At 33.7% G+C, this 13,768-nt stretch overlaps 1 protein-coding gene across 1 annotated transcript; it reads right to left on the reverse strand.

Moving 5' to 3' along the window:
• Positions 1 to 11,158: 11,158 nt before the first annotated feature.
• On the reverse strand, positions 11,159 to 12,550 carry LOC110627190 (acetylserotonin O-methyltransferase). Its single transcript, XM_021773460.2, has 2 exons — positions 11,767 to 12,550; positions 11,159 to 11,666 (listed from the first exon to the last, which is right to left on the reverse strand). Exons 1-2 carry the CDS (start codon positions 12,526 to 12,528, stop codon positions 11,370 to 11,372), a joined length of 1,059 nt encoding a protein of 352 aa, XP_021629152.1. The 5' UTR covers positions 12,529 to 12,550; the 3' UTR covers positions 11,159 to 11,369.
• Positions 12,551 to 13,768: the final 1,218 nt, after the last annotated feature.

A 13,768-nucleotide genomic window follows, 5' to 3' on the forward strand; every position in this document is an offset into this window, starting at 1 on the left:
TGAAATAATATTTTAATATTTATATTATTATAAAAATTATAATATATATTTATAATTTAGTTTTATAATAAGACATTAAAATTATAGTATTATGATATTATATATGAAAATTTAAAATATATAACTAACACAATTAATTTTTAATTTATTATTTACATATATAAACTAAATTAGAAAATGAAATTAAAAAATATAAATTAAAATAGAGAAAACTATTTCAAATGTAGTATAAAATTATATTATAAAAATATTTTAATGTTTATATTTTTATTATAAAAATCATAATATATATTTTATAATTTAGTTTTTCATTTCTATGTACACTGATGAACACTACACCTAACACTTTTTTCATTTCAAGAAAAAATTATTTTTTAGTTTCTAATTTTTTATATAATTAACTGTTTCTATAATTTTAGAAATAAGCATTTTAGTCTTGAAATTAAAATGATATAGAAGGCTTAGGATTTCTTTGGATCATGATAACATAATTTGGTGAGAAAATGAAAAAAAAATTAGGAATTTGAAGGATTTTCTTTTTGTCGGGTACAGATTTTTTACCAAGTCATATACTTTACTTTAATAAACGATGTATAAAATCTTTGCAAACATAGTGTTGTGAGGACACCTTTTTATATGGTATAAGAGTATTACCTTTTCCCATAGTATCCTTTAGTCGTTTGAACCTTGCATGATTACAAAATTTGTATCTGTTTAGTTCTATATCAATTCCCCAATAAATCATACACTCATTAATACAACAATGTATCTTTTTTATTGGAAGTTTCAATCCTTGCATTAGTTTATTTGTTAAGTAAAAATTGTCCGTCATGACATTATCACTCGGTAACATCTCCTTGATAAGTTCATAAATCTGATCAAAATACCGATATGAGAAATGATGTTCTGCTTTCAGATTTAGCAAATGTGAAACCGCTGATAATTGAAAGTGACTTTCACATTCAGCCCATAGTTCTTGCTTAACTGCATTTAAAATATCATACAGTTTTTGAGCAGTGAAATTTGGCATCTCACACGTCTCATTATTTATTACATGACAACATGTTGCATTCATGACCATATCCTCCAACCGATTAAAATTTGGATGATTAACACTATTAGAACCATGAGATATGTGTAATAGTGCATCATCAGAACCGTCATGCACTTCAGTTTCACTGTGCAAGTACCAAATAAGGTAATTTTGCACAAAACCATGCCTCATTAAATGATATTTGACTATATTTTTATCTTGAAAGTTACGGTTTTGACACTTAAATCGATTGCAAGGACAACGAATTTGATCACCATTTAAATAATCTGGACAATTCTTAGATTTCTCTATAAATTCATTTATTCCCTCTAAAAATTTGTGGTTCAGTAAACCCTCTCTAAGACGGGCATGTTAATTATGTAATGCCTTTTCCTCAAGAAAATTAAAGCCTGCAATTGAAAGTAGCACCCAAAATTTCCCAAGCCATGATTCCTCAAGCAGTGTGCTAGCAGACACATAGGGCATATTAATAAAATTTCCCATATTTATGTAACTATTTTAAGATTGAAACATAGAAATTGATTTTAAGAACTTGCTCTATTAAGGGGTTTTAAAATTGATTTTAAGAAGTTCGTAGTAAAAAAAAAAAAATTCTTAACAATCTAATAGGACAAAATCTATCTCTTTTAAACAAAAAGCAGTCCTAAGTTATAGGTCAAAGTCAAATACCCATAACTAGAAGTAGACATGTTCTTTTATTGACTTGCCTTATTAAAGGGTTTTAAAATTGATTTTAAGAAGTGTGTGGTAAAAAAAAAAAAAATTTAACAATATAGTGGGATAAAACTTATCCTTTTAGACAAAAAGCAGTCTAAAGTCATAAGTATAGGGATGTAAACGGGTAGGTATCCATAAAATTGATAGGACTTAAATCCGAACTTCATTATATATAAAATTTTTGAATTCGAATCCAATTATATATAAAGTGGAATATCTATAATTAAGTATATTGATCACGTTTCTGACTATAAATTAACTTAAAATTAAATTAATTAAGTCTGCAATTAGATTCATCAATCAATTTTAATTTCTAAATCAAATCAGAATTTTAAATTAGAGACTCAATTATGGTTTTTCCTATTGTGAATTAGAATTGAAATTGAACCAAAAATTGATATGTTGGAATTCACAATTCAATTTGATTTCGATTTGATTTTTTATTTTTAAATGAATCATTTAAAAAATTTTGTCACTTGTATAAAAACATTAAATTATCAAATACTTAAGTTTACATTTATTTTTAACTTGTAAATAATATTGTTTATATAAAAATATAGTTTTATTTTATTTTTATATTATATGTATATTATTTTATTTTTTATATCATGTAAATGAATACATTTTGCAATTTATTTATTTAATAAAATACATATTTAATAATATTTAAAATTATGTTTATTTCTTTACATTTTATTTAAATTTTTATTTTTAATTTTTTAAATTAAAATTAAATTAACCGTTTATAATTTAAATTTAATTGAAATTAAAATTAAAACTCATAAAAAACTGAAATTATAATCACTTTAAAATTGAATCAAATATTAAAAAACTTATATTATTTTGAACCATTTTAATTTGAGTTGAATTCGGTTTAATTAAACCGTGGATTCTGAATTGAAACCGGCTCATGGCTATGTCTAAACCAAATCCCATTATAATAACATATATTATTACCCAAGCTAAATGGAAAACGAGAAAAGAGGCCCAGTTAAACAAATGCTACCAATCAATAGCTCAGATGGAAATTTTAGCCCATAAGATCTTATCTCCTTTGAGCAGTTAGCCCAGATTGCCTTTTGTCTAAAAACATAAAAATAGAAAATAAAAAGGATGCTCAAGAGCTTCCAAGAGACGAAGCACAAAAATGCTTGGAAGCACTTAGCGAGAGCCAAAAACCAATCACACTCCTATGTGATTATTTAGACTGGCATAAAAACTTAGATCGGCATGTGACTTCCGAACTCATAATTGGCTTTATTATTAATTAGATTTAAAATTCAGCCCAACTTAATTAATAAAATAAATGCAAATAAAATTAATTAAAATTATACAAAATATTATTAATTAAATATTATAATTTACGGAGTTCCACTAAATCTAATATACCACTCAACAGTGAAGGGAGCCTAACTTAATTTTATTATCCATTATATTCATAAATTAAAATGATATTTTAATTTTATTAGTGCCCATTTGTCCATGTGAGCTATATATATATATATATATATATATAGCCTACTGTGATACATTCTAATAAATCATTATCACTAATACACCATCATGATGTCATAATTTATTTTATCAAATGGCAGTTGCATCATCTTTTGAGAAGACTATTTTAGTATTTGCAAAAGAGTTTATGAGGTTTTTCAATCCAAAGAATTATTAAGGCACACTAAATCTTCTCTTACTATTATTATTAAATCAGGTAAATTTATCTCTTATTTAATCTCTTCTTCTATATTTTAGAATGTAAGTCGAGTCAGTTTGCTGAATAGAATCATTTATCTTTTATAACTATAATCAATAAACGAACATACTGCTACTAAATCAGGTAAACCCACCTCTTATCTAATTTCTTCTTCTACATAGTATTAAAGCTCATTAATGTAAAATTTAGAATGTAAGCTGTGTCAGCTTGCTGAATATCATCATCTACCTTCTATAACTAGAATCAATAAACGAACATCATCTAATTTTAAGCTAATACATTCTGATTTTTGGGGTGTGTGTCTTGTTTTTAAATATTTTATTGTTTTTATTGATGATTATTCTAGTGTTACCTAAATTATATTTGATGAATAATTGTTCAGAATTATTTTCTATATTTTGTACCTTTTATTCTGAAATTAAAATCTAGTTCAATATTCTTGTATGAGTATTACGAAGTGATAGTGCCAAAAAATATTTTTTTTAGAAACCTTTCAAACCTTCATGACACAAAATAAAATTTTGTATCAACCTTCTTACGTGGATTCATCATCTCAAAATAATGTTACCAAAAAAATTAGCATCTTCTTGAAGTAGTTCGATCTCTTCTGCTTCAAAGAAAGTTTCAAAAAATTTATGGGTAAATGTAGTTTTTATAATTTATTTTTTAATTAATTGATACTATATATCTTATGTACTTCATAATGATATTTATATTCTATTTTATTCTCGTCTAAATTATTATTTCATGTTAAACCTTATACAATTTGTTGTGTGTGTTTTATATGAGGTGTTTGTTCACAGATCACTAAATTAGATTCTAAATCTCTTAAATGTATCTTTCTTGGTTATTCTACACTTAAAAAAGGTATAATTATCTCTTTCTAATTTTTCATCGTTATTTTATTACTACAAGAAAATAAAAAGTAATGACAAAATTTATCGATCAAATTAAAGAAAAAGTTTATGCTAAAGTAAATTACTGGCCATTTATTGACTATTTAAAATACCAATGATGAAATTACTAACGGTTGACTGATGAAAACTCATAGCTATATTTCATTTTCTTGTAATATATATCCGTTGATATTATATTCTAAGTTCAATCCCTGTTTTTCTCTATCTCTCATTAGTGAAAGTCAGGAGAAGGAAGATGATTTACTACTATATTTTGTTAAATAAGTGTCTATTCCTCAACATCCTGTAGGCCCTTCTGTCCTATAATTGTTTGTCCCCCTATTGTTTAAAGTAATTCTAAAAGTTTAGAGACTATTGACTCAGACCATCAATCAATAGTTACCATTATAGCTCCTAATTTTGATTTAGACCTGCCTATTACTGTTAATAAAGGTAAATGTGTATGTATTTATCTCATCTCATCTTTTGTGTCTTATAATTATTTTTCTTCCTCATCTCGTTGCTTTATCACTGCTCTAGAATTTGTTCTATTCCTAAAATTGTTTAGGAAGTCTTATCTCATATTAGGTGGTGTGCTGCACTACAAGAGAAAATGATGGCCTTAAAATTATGGGTGTGAGGGGGGTGTGTTGAATCTCACATCGGTTGTGAAAAGGGATAATATGCCCCTTATATGGACCATAGGCACTCCTTTCTCTTGAGCTAGCTTTTGGTGTGAGTTAGGCCTCACCCAAATTTAACAATAACTTTACCACTAGGAACACTGCGTAGTGAGTTCGCGACAGGGGTGGCTCTCCTAGTGTGAGGGCTACTTTTATCTTACTTTCCACTGCAATCAGGTGTCCCCTATCCTTTTGACTGGGGCTTGGTCCCTGACGAGCTACTCTTTGGGTATTTCCATCTGTTGGAAAACTTGGTAGGATAATAGGTTCACCTTACTTGTAACGACCCGAAAATCGGACCGCTACCGGCGCTAGGATCTAGGTCGGCTTAAGGCCGCCGGAACCCGTAGCAAGCCTGACATACATCCTGTGAACCTGTTTAATCCCATACATGATCAACAAACACACATAAAAATTAAAACTTTTCTTTTATACATTCTCTCATACACCAAACTCAACCTGTGCATGCACTGAACATAGTCATAACTATAAACATTGACCCCTCTGTGGGATCTCATCAATGCCCCAATGGGCGATATAACATATGTTGAGTTGGTTTACATAAACATCATAAAACATCTAAGATCATGTATTAAAAGGGATAACAACATTCTATGGTCAAGCACATCTCTAACATCCATGAACATCATTACATTACATATCTATACTGTACTTTTACATTATATCATTCTACAATTCGTCATGTCCACATTCTATCTATTACATACACAAGACTTCATTACTCTTGCTGACCTCCTGGTCTACCCTGTACCTGCAAGCCTGGGGGTTAAGGGAGAGGGGTGAGCTACTAGAGCCCAGTGAGCAGAATAATAAAACATTTAAAATATATGATAACATGAAATGCATCACATCACAGCTAATCACATCAAGGATGAATTTGTCACCAATAGTCCTCTACATGGTCCAACTGTGCCAGGGGCGTAGAATGGGTCTCACTGGTCTTTCTCTTACATAACATAGCATAACATAACAGTCCAACTGTGCCAGGGGCGTAGAATGGGCCTCACTGGTCTTTCTCTTACATGGTGCCAGGGGCGTAGAATGGGCCTCACTGGTCTTCCGTACCGTATCATCATCATCATAACATACGAGGACTAAAGGATCATTCAACATTCATCCGCATCATCAACATATTATGCAATGCAACATATTCGTGAGTTCTAATGCAAGCACCTTATTATATCTCATGGCATTCATGATGCGTGAATCATGCTAAAACTGATTTATTTATTTAAAAGCATAAGAGTTATTCCACTTACCTCTGGCTGAAGCTCTACTGACTCAGAAGCAGCTGAACTCACTGCTGGGGTCCTCGGTTCCTTGGGTCCGAACCTACACAGGTGGACTCAAATGAGGGACCAAACAACTAGAACATAACTCTAAAAACATCCCCCAAAAACCCCCTAGAATATCATGAAACAATCATAGAAAAACATACAAAAGAGGGCTGGACAGGGCACTTTCGGCGGCAGGTTCGGCGGCACCTTTGGCGGCCGAAACTCCCAGACAGAGGCGAAACTCATGCATGTTCGGCGGCACTTTCGGCGGCCGAAACTCCCAGCCAGAGATGAAAGTCTCCTTTTGGGGGCAAGCTTTGGCAGCCGAAGGCTGCTTCCACAAGCATGTTCTGCGGCCGAAAGTTCCTTCGGCTGCCGAACCTGGTTTCTCCCTTAGTGGCAGAAACTCAGCTCTCCTATGCATACACGCCTCCAAAACTTCCCAAACATGCATAAACCTATTCTACAACACACATACACAATCATACCAGCTCCTAGGGGCTTCAAACTATCCTAAGCCCCATCTAAAACACATCAAACATGCATGGGCAAGTCACATTGTTCAAAAACACCACATAAACTCATAAACCTAACCATAAGCTAAACATGCATTCTACCCCATAGATCTTCATAAAACTTACTTAAAACATGCAATGAGCTTAAGATCGGCTCTTACCTCTTGAAGATCGAGAGAGAGACGACCTAATCTTGGAGATGGGAGATTTTCAACTTTCTTGGGTCTCCAAGCTCAAAACTTGCTCAAAACTTGAAAATCTTCAAAACAAGATGAAAACTTGTGAAAATCGTGAAAGATTTGAAGGAAAGGACTCAAGATTTGTGAGGGATGGCGGAGAGCTCACCTTGGCCGACAATGGGGAGAAAACTCGCCCATTTTTTGCTAAGGGACCCTTTTATAGTGGCTGGCCAGACCACGTTCGGGGGCCGAACGTGCCTCCGCATGCATACCATGTTCGGCGGCCGAACTTGAGGTTCGGCGGCCGAACCTGGACTTCCCTCACTTATGCCTTCGGGGGCCTAAGGCACACCCGAAATGCCTGTATGTTCGGCGGCCGAACTTGAGGTTCGGCGGCCGAACCTGGGTTTTCCTCCAAGGTTGTTTTCATGCAAAAACTCATTTTCTTTCATGCTTAAAACATAAAACACATTAAAACATTTTATGAAAACATGGTTTTACCCTTCTAGAGGTCTCCGACATCCGAGATTCCACCGGACGGTAGGAATTCCGATACCGGAGTCTAGCCGGGTATTACATTACTGCTTTCATTGACTAACACTTTGCAGACTCTAAAGTTATGGATGATTGTTTCGATGACCAGGGCATCGTCATGAGGCATTTATATCCCTTGTGCATCTTTAGTAGAGAAGGAGATAGTTAGTGGGGTGTGCTTGGCGGCTTGTATATACTTCCGCGCCATTCTCTCCTTTCATCCTTCCTCTCTTATTCCCTCTCTGGCTCATATGTCCTTCGATCCCTCCTATAACCATGTTAATTGTTCCACTGGAGCCGTCATTTATTAGCGCTCAATCTGCCTCCTAGGCCTTTCCCCAGCTACTCCTTATTATTATCTTTGTCTTTCTGACTTCTTTATAAAGTTTCAGAGATGGTATCTCTTAATCAGCCTTTCTATCTCATTTATTAGCTCATAGCAGTCATTCGTGTCATGGTCGTGTGTTCTGTAGTATTCGCAATATTTATTTAGGTCCCCTTTGCTTGCCTCTGCTCTCATGGGCTTGGGCCATTACACGAAATCTTTATCCTGAACTGCTACGAGCACTTTAGCTCTAGATATGTTCATGGGAGTGACTTCAGCAGGGAGCTGGGGTTGGTAAGGTTTATGTTCCCTTCTTTTCTATCGGTGTTTGTTCAATGCCTCAAGTCTCCGATCCTGTCTCCTTTCTGACCTGTCTTGCCTCTTGTCCATCCCAGCCCTTCCTTTTTCTTTTTCATCCCTAGAAAATCGGCTAGTCATGAAGGCATCATCTTGTCTTATGTATTTCTCTACCCTTTTGATTAGCTTTGACAGGGTAGTGGGAGGCTTTTTGCATAGCAACCCAAAGAATTTTGGGGAAGTTGTGCCCTTTTGCATGGCCTCTACTGCTCTTCCCTCATCCAACTTGGGTAACTATAAAGCTTTAAAGTTGAACCTCGCAACATACTCTCTCAAGGATTTATTCCTCCTTTGTCGGACGGTCTCTAAGTTACTCGTTTTTCTCTCCGCAGGAACTCCGACAATAAATCTGTTGATAAATATGTTGGCCAGGTTTATGAAGTTCCTAGTGCTCCCCGACTCCAGGCTGTTGAACCATGCTCAGGCTGGTCCTGCTAAGGTGGTTGGAAAGACCTTACATATGAGGGCATTTGAATGAGTCTGCAACTCTATGAACGTCTTATAGTTCAAGACATACTCTTTGAGGTTTTCCATCTCGTCATAAATTGCCAAAGTTGGCATCATGAACTTCTTTGGTATTATTTCCTGCTGAATCCATTTTACAAATGGTGATGAGGTTGACAACATGGGACTATTGTTGTCTCGCGCCCCCAGCTCCATTAATAGTTGCTCTTTCAATCTTTCTAACTTCTGGTCTATGTCAATGTCTTCTTTTCTAGGCCTCTTCTCCAAGTGGTAGTTTCTTTTTAGTTCATCACTCTCCGACCTTTCTGCGAGCTCAGAAGAGTAGCTCTTGGCCCCATCATTCTCAATGAATTGCCTCACTATCCTTCCTTTCGTTCGAGTTGTTGGCTCGTTTTTATGGCTTGCTTCTCTGTCTCCATCTTCTGTCCTTTTACTACTTTGTTGGAGGATTTGATAGTTCAATGTGGGTTGAGGCTCATTGAGATTGAGCCCTTCGACTACGAGAGGTCAGCTCAAGGGGATACTAAGCCTCTCTGCTATAACATCTAGCTTAGCCAGTGGGCAGTATTCTGTAACGAAGAGCCATACTCTGCAATTCTTGGTTAGACAGAAAAGTTCAGGGCATGGTCCCGGTTGAGCTTGGTGGAGGGTTAAACAACACGGGTGGTTGATTTACTGAGGCTGTTGGGCTAGAGAATGAGAACTGCGGACCTTCCTGAGTCGAGGTTAGGTCGTTTGGGGTGATTCCTGCATGATTTTCGCCGTGATTGGGCATGTGAATTTCAGTGGTTGAATGGAAATGAGAACTCCAGTGATGAAAATATCTCTTTTATCCCCACAGACGGTGCCAATTGATGTTTGAGATCCATGAATGGGTCTATATTCAAAGTATATTTTGGTAAGCTTGGTTCATCTCTCCTTCTTGTTCCCTTTTATTTCTTTTTTCTTTTGTCCTTTTATGACATATAACCGCAGTCCTGCGCTTATACCTTCTTGTCATATTCACATTATTCGTAGGTAGGGATATACTGCGTTATTTTCTTTTATCAGGTGACCATTTAATTCCATTTGGCACCACTTGGACATGATCTCGGACGTCACGGAGTTTATTGCTCTATGTGGACTAACGGATATTTGAGGTTAGAGCCCTTACGAACAAATTTCTACCTGGTCAGACTTGCCTAAATAGACCTAAACTCGTATAAGGCGTAGAGCCGCGCACTGGGTCCTAATTAAACTTTAAGTCCGGTCTTTCTAGTATGGAATTTGCCAAGACCCGAACGTTTGAAATTCGAAGGTCATCAGTACCAAAAGAGTGTCCATATGGACTAATAATATATAATTTAGTATTATTTAATATTTTAAAATTTTAAAAATTAAAAGAGAAAAAAATAATACAACTATATATATATATAAATTAAGAGAGAATTTAATATAATATTACTTATATTACGATTGAGAAAATATTTATAATTTTTTTATTAAAGAGTATTTATAGTGTTATTTAATATTCACTACTGAAAATATCTAGTATATTATTTACTTATGTTATTATAATATTTTTATTAAAAAATATTTAGTATTTATTATTTTATATTAAGAATGTGCACTCCAAGGCTTAGCCTGGTGGAAAGTGCATCCTGTAGCCTTGAAAGGTCTAAGGTTCGACTCTCCCAATCCCTATTTCAAAAAAAAAATATATTAAGAATGTATTTATTATCTAAAAGACCAAAATTCTCTCGTGTAGTCATGTATTAATTATCTTTATTCTAAATTTAAATAAAATTTTAAATAACTATATTTTCTAATAATTATAATATAATTTCAAATAATATTGTCTTTAATAAAATCAAAATCTAAAATAAATACAACTTCAAATTTATAGAATGTAAAATTAATATAAATATTTTAGCAAAATCACGAATAATCTAATTCATGAGCTTATTTATGAATTTATAAATGAGTCTGTTGTTAAATTTGTTTATGAATTTGCCTAACAAACCAATTTGTGAGCATACCCATAAATTTAAAATTAAGATAACGAATCAAATATTATTTAACTTAAATTCAAGTTGTTTATTAAATAAATTTAAAATTAAATTTAAAATATAAATTCGATTGAATTTTTATTAAGTTGAATTTAGTCCTGAAAAACTATTAATTCAATAGTTTGATATCTTTTTAATTACTCTAATTTGTTTTTTAAATAAAATTTTTAATTTATTAAATTTGAGAGGATTTGTAAAGTTATTTAATTGCTTATTATATTTAACATAGATTATAAACTAGATCTATCAAAATTAGGCAACACAATCTTATGTTTGTATATGCTAACCATAAATTTGAATTAAATATTAGAAATTATTTTATAAATATTGTTATTATTATCCACTAAAAAAGAAAAAACTCGAATTTGGATATATATATCTCACAAATCCCACTTCAATAATTACACATAGTACATCACACCAACATAATAATTGATAGCATCACTTTCGTCAAATTGGAAAAGAAATCCCATTGTAGCAGCCATTGCTAGAAATCAAATGAAAGGAAATTAAATTAACTAAGCAGAGACAAAACAAGGCACATCGATTAATGACTATAGATAGAACAAACTTGGAGCTGGTGATCAAGGGAAGGCTTCGATGACAGAATGCACATCTCCAATAGATCTTATAGTGTAGCGGCTAAAGCCAGCCTCTGGAAGAATATAGTCCCATTCCTCGTAGGTTCTCTCTTTGCCAGAGTTAGAATGAGCCATAAGCACCATGTCCAGCATCAGCCTCACGAACTCAAGCTTGTCCTCTTTCTCTTTGCCCACCACAACTTCAACCATTATCACCTTTCCATTTTCCTCTGGAATTGTTTCTTTACATTTCTTTAGGATTTGAATGCATTTCTCGTCATTCCAGCCGTGCAGAACACACTGCAAATTCACACGAGTAAATAATGTTGGAAGTCCATAAGATATTGGACTTCGATGTAAACTAGTTAGAAGCTAAGCAAATTTAATCAAATATAGTTACCATGAGAAAAGCAGCATTAGCCTTTGGAACACTCTCAAACATGTCACCGCCAACATGTATAATGCCATCACATTCTGATGCAGTGGAGACAACATGAGGAAGATCAAAGTTAATGCCCTGAATCCCTGGAAAAGCTTTAACTAACATGCTCAGAGTTGTCCCATTACCCCCACCAACATCCACCAGAGTTTTTACTCCATCAAACACTTCTGGGCACTTCTCAATCATCCTAGGTACAGCAATCCTAGCATGACAAGTTATTGCATCGTTGAATAGCTTGCTGTGATCAGGAAATGCAGCACCATATTTCCATATGTCGTCGCCGTGAGCCGCCTCAAACGCTGCAGTACTTGCATTCTGGCGAACGCTTTTGCTTAGAAAATGCCATGGCGCTAGCATCACCGGGCTACTTTCTAGCCAAAACATAGCTTGAATGCTTTTCTCTCCCCGTCCGAGCAAACGGTGAGAGAGTGGTGTATGAACATAGCCGACGGTGCCATGGACTGTGGGCATCTCCTTGAAAATATTGTGATGCACCAAGAACCTCATGATCCGACTGAGAAAGGATGAAACACATCCAAGCTTGGATGATAGCTCAGATAAGGTAATGGGGGCTTGATGATTTTCAATGACGTCAGCTACTCCAAGCTCTATTGCACACTTCACTGCTGCAATATTAGAGAATCCAAATACGTATTTCCACATTTCTACATCTGCTTGTGCCTCTTCATCTTCTATTTCTCTCATCTTTTGAATCTCCATTGTGTTTCAATTCTCCCTATCAATGTTTATTGGATTTGGTAATCTATGTTTGGAAGCTTCAGCTATATATAATGAAGAATCTATGTATTATGATATTCTATTGAAACATTTGGACCAAATTAATTCAAACGATTAATTTAAATTATTTAATAATTTTATATTAATTATTATATATAATTTTAATTTATTATTTTAATTTTATTATATTTTATCGATGTGATGTAATATATTTTAATATTATAATTTATTAATATTTCAAGCGATTTTATCTATTTTATATGGATAGCTTTTTCTCTATAAATTTATTAATTTTACATAATTATTTTAATTTAAAAAACTGTAATACTAATAAAAATAGAACGGTATAAATTAATATAAATAATTTTTAAATTTATTTTTTATTTATAATTAAAATCATTTAATAATTTTAATTAATTATTATAGATAATTTTAATTTAAAATAACATGACAGTTCTCCCATTCTATTCTCCAACGTAATGCCTCTTTTAGAAAAAAAAAAAATTTCGGGACGTCACAACTGTCCTTTCATATATCAATGTGGACGGGTTCACACTTGCATGAATTTAATCATTCAGTGTACATAAATGCTTTTAGATCGAGTGGTACTAGTTGGATGATGGGATTTTTTTGTATTCTTATGTATTTTGGTTTTTTACAATATTGTCTTCCCACAAATAATTTTGAAGGGTGTTTTTACAAAAATATTAGATAATTGTTTTTCCAGTTTACAGTTCTCATTCTCATTCTCTTCCTACTTCACAATTTTAAATTTATAATTACGTTGTAATACTCTAATTCTCTTGAAACAAAATAATATTTATAATTATTGATGACCGTTGAATTTCTCCAATCCGGTCTGGAGCCAGACCTATGACAACAGCCCATTATTTAGAGACCCTTAAGTCTCCCGCATGAACCAGGTCCAGCCCGCTCAGCCTTAAGATCAGGCTCCACCTAGATTTCTCAGTCAGGCCGGCCCGGCCTTTTCGGCCCAATGATCAGATTTCCTCTGGACTCAGCTTTACTCTCATCTTCCAGCCCAGCCCGGAAGAAAGAAGGTGGCCAGCCCATCCGCCTGGTGGGTCCATCCGCATGCGTGCCAGAGGAGAATTAAATGGCCATTACGCATGGAGCAGAGACTTGATACTCTCGTACGTCCGTATCAGTAGAGCAGAGACAGGTGGCCCAATGGCGAGAAATTTGTTATACGTCACTAGCA

Source organism: Manihot esculenta, chromosome 11, assembly GCF_001659605.2.
Source record: "Manihot esculenta cultivar AM560-2 chromosome 11, M.esculenta_v8, whole genome shotgun sequence".
Classification (NCBI taxonomy): domain Eukaryota; kingdom Viridiplantae; phylum Streptophyta; class Magnoliopsida; order Malpighiales; family Euphorbiaceae; genus Manihot; species Manihot esculenta.

What these genes read in the sequence shown, in the direction of transcription:
- LOC110627190 (XM_021773460.2), bottom strand. Translation starts at nt 12,528, where the DNA reads ATGGAGATTCAAAAGATGAGAGAAATAGAAGATGAAGAGGCACAAGCA. An exon ending in CTAATGCTGCTTTTCTCATG is followed by an intron (nt 11,667 to 11,766) that starts GTAACTATATTT and finishes GTGAATTTGCAG; the next exon opens with TGTGTTCTGCACGGCTGGAA.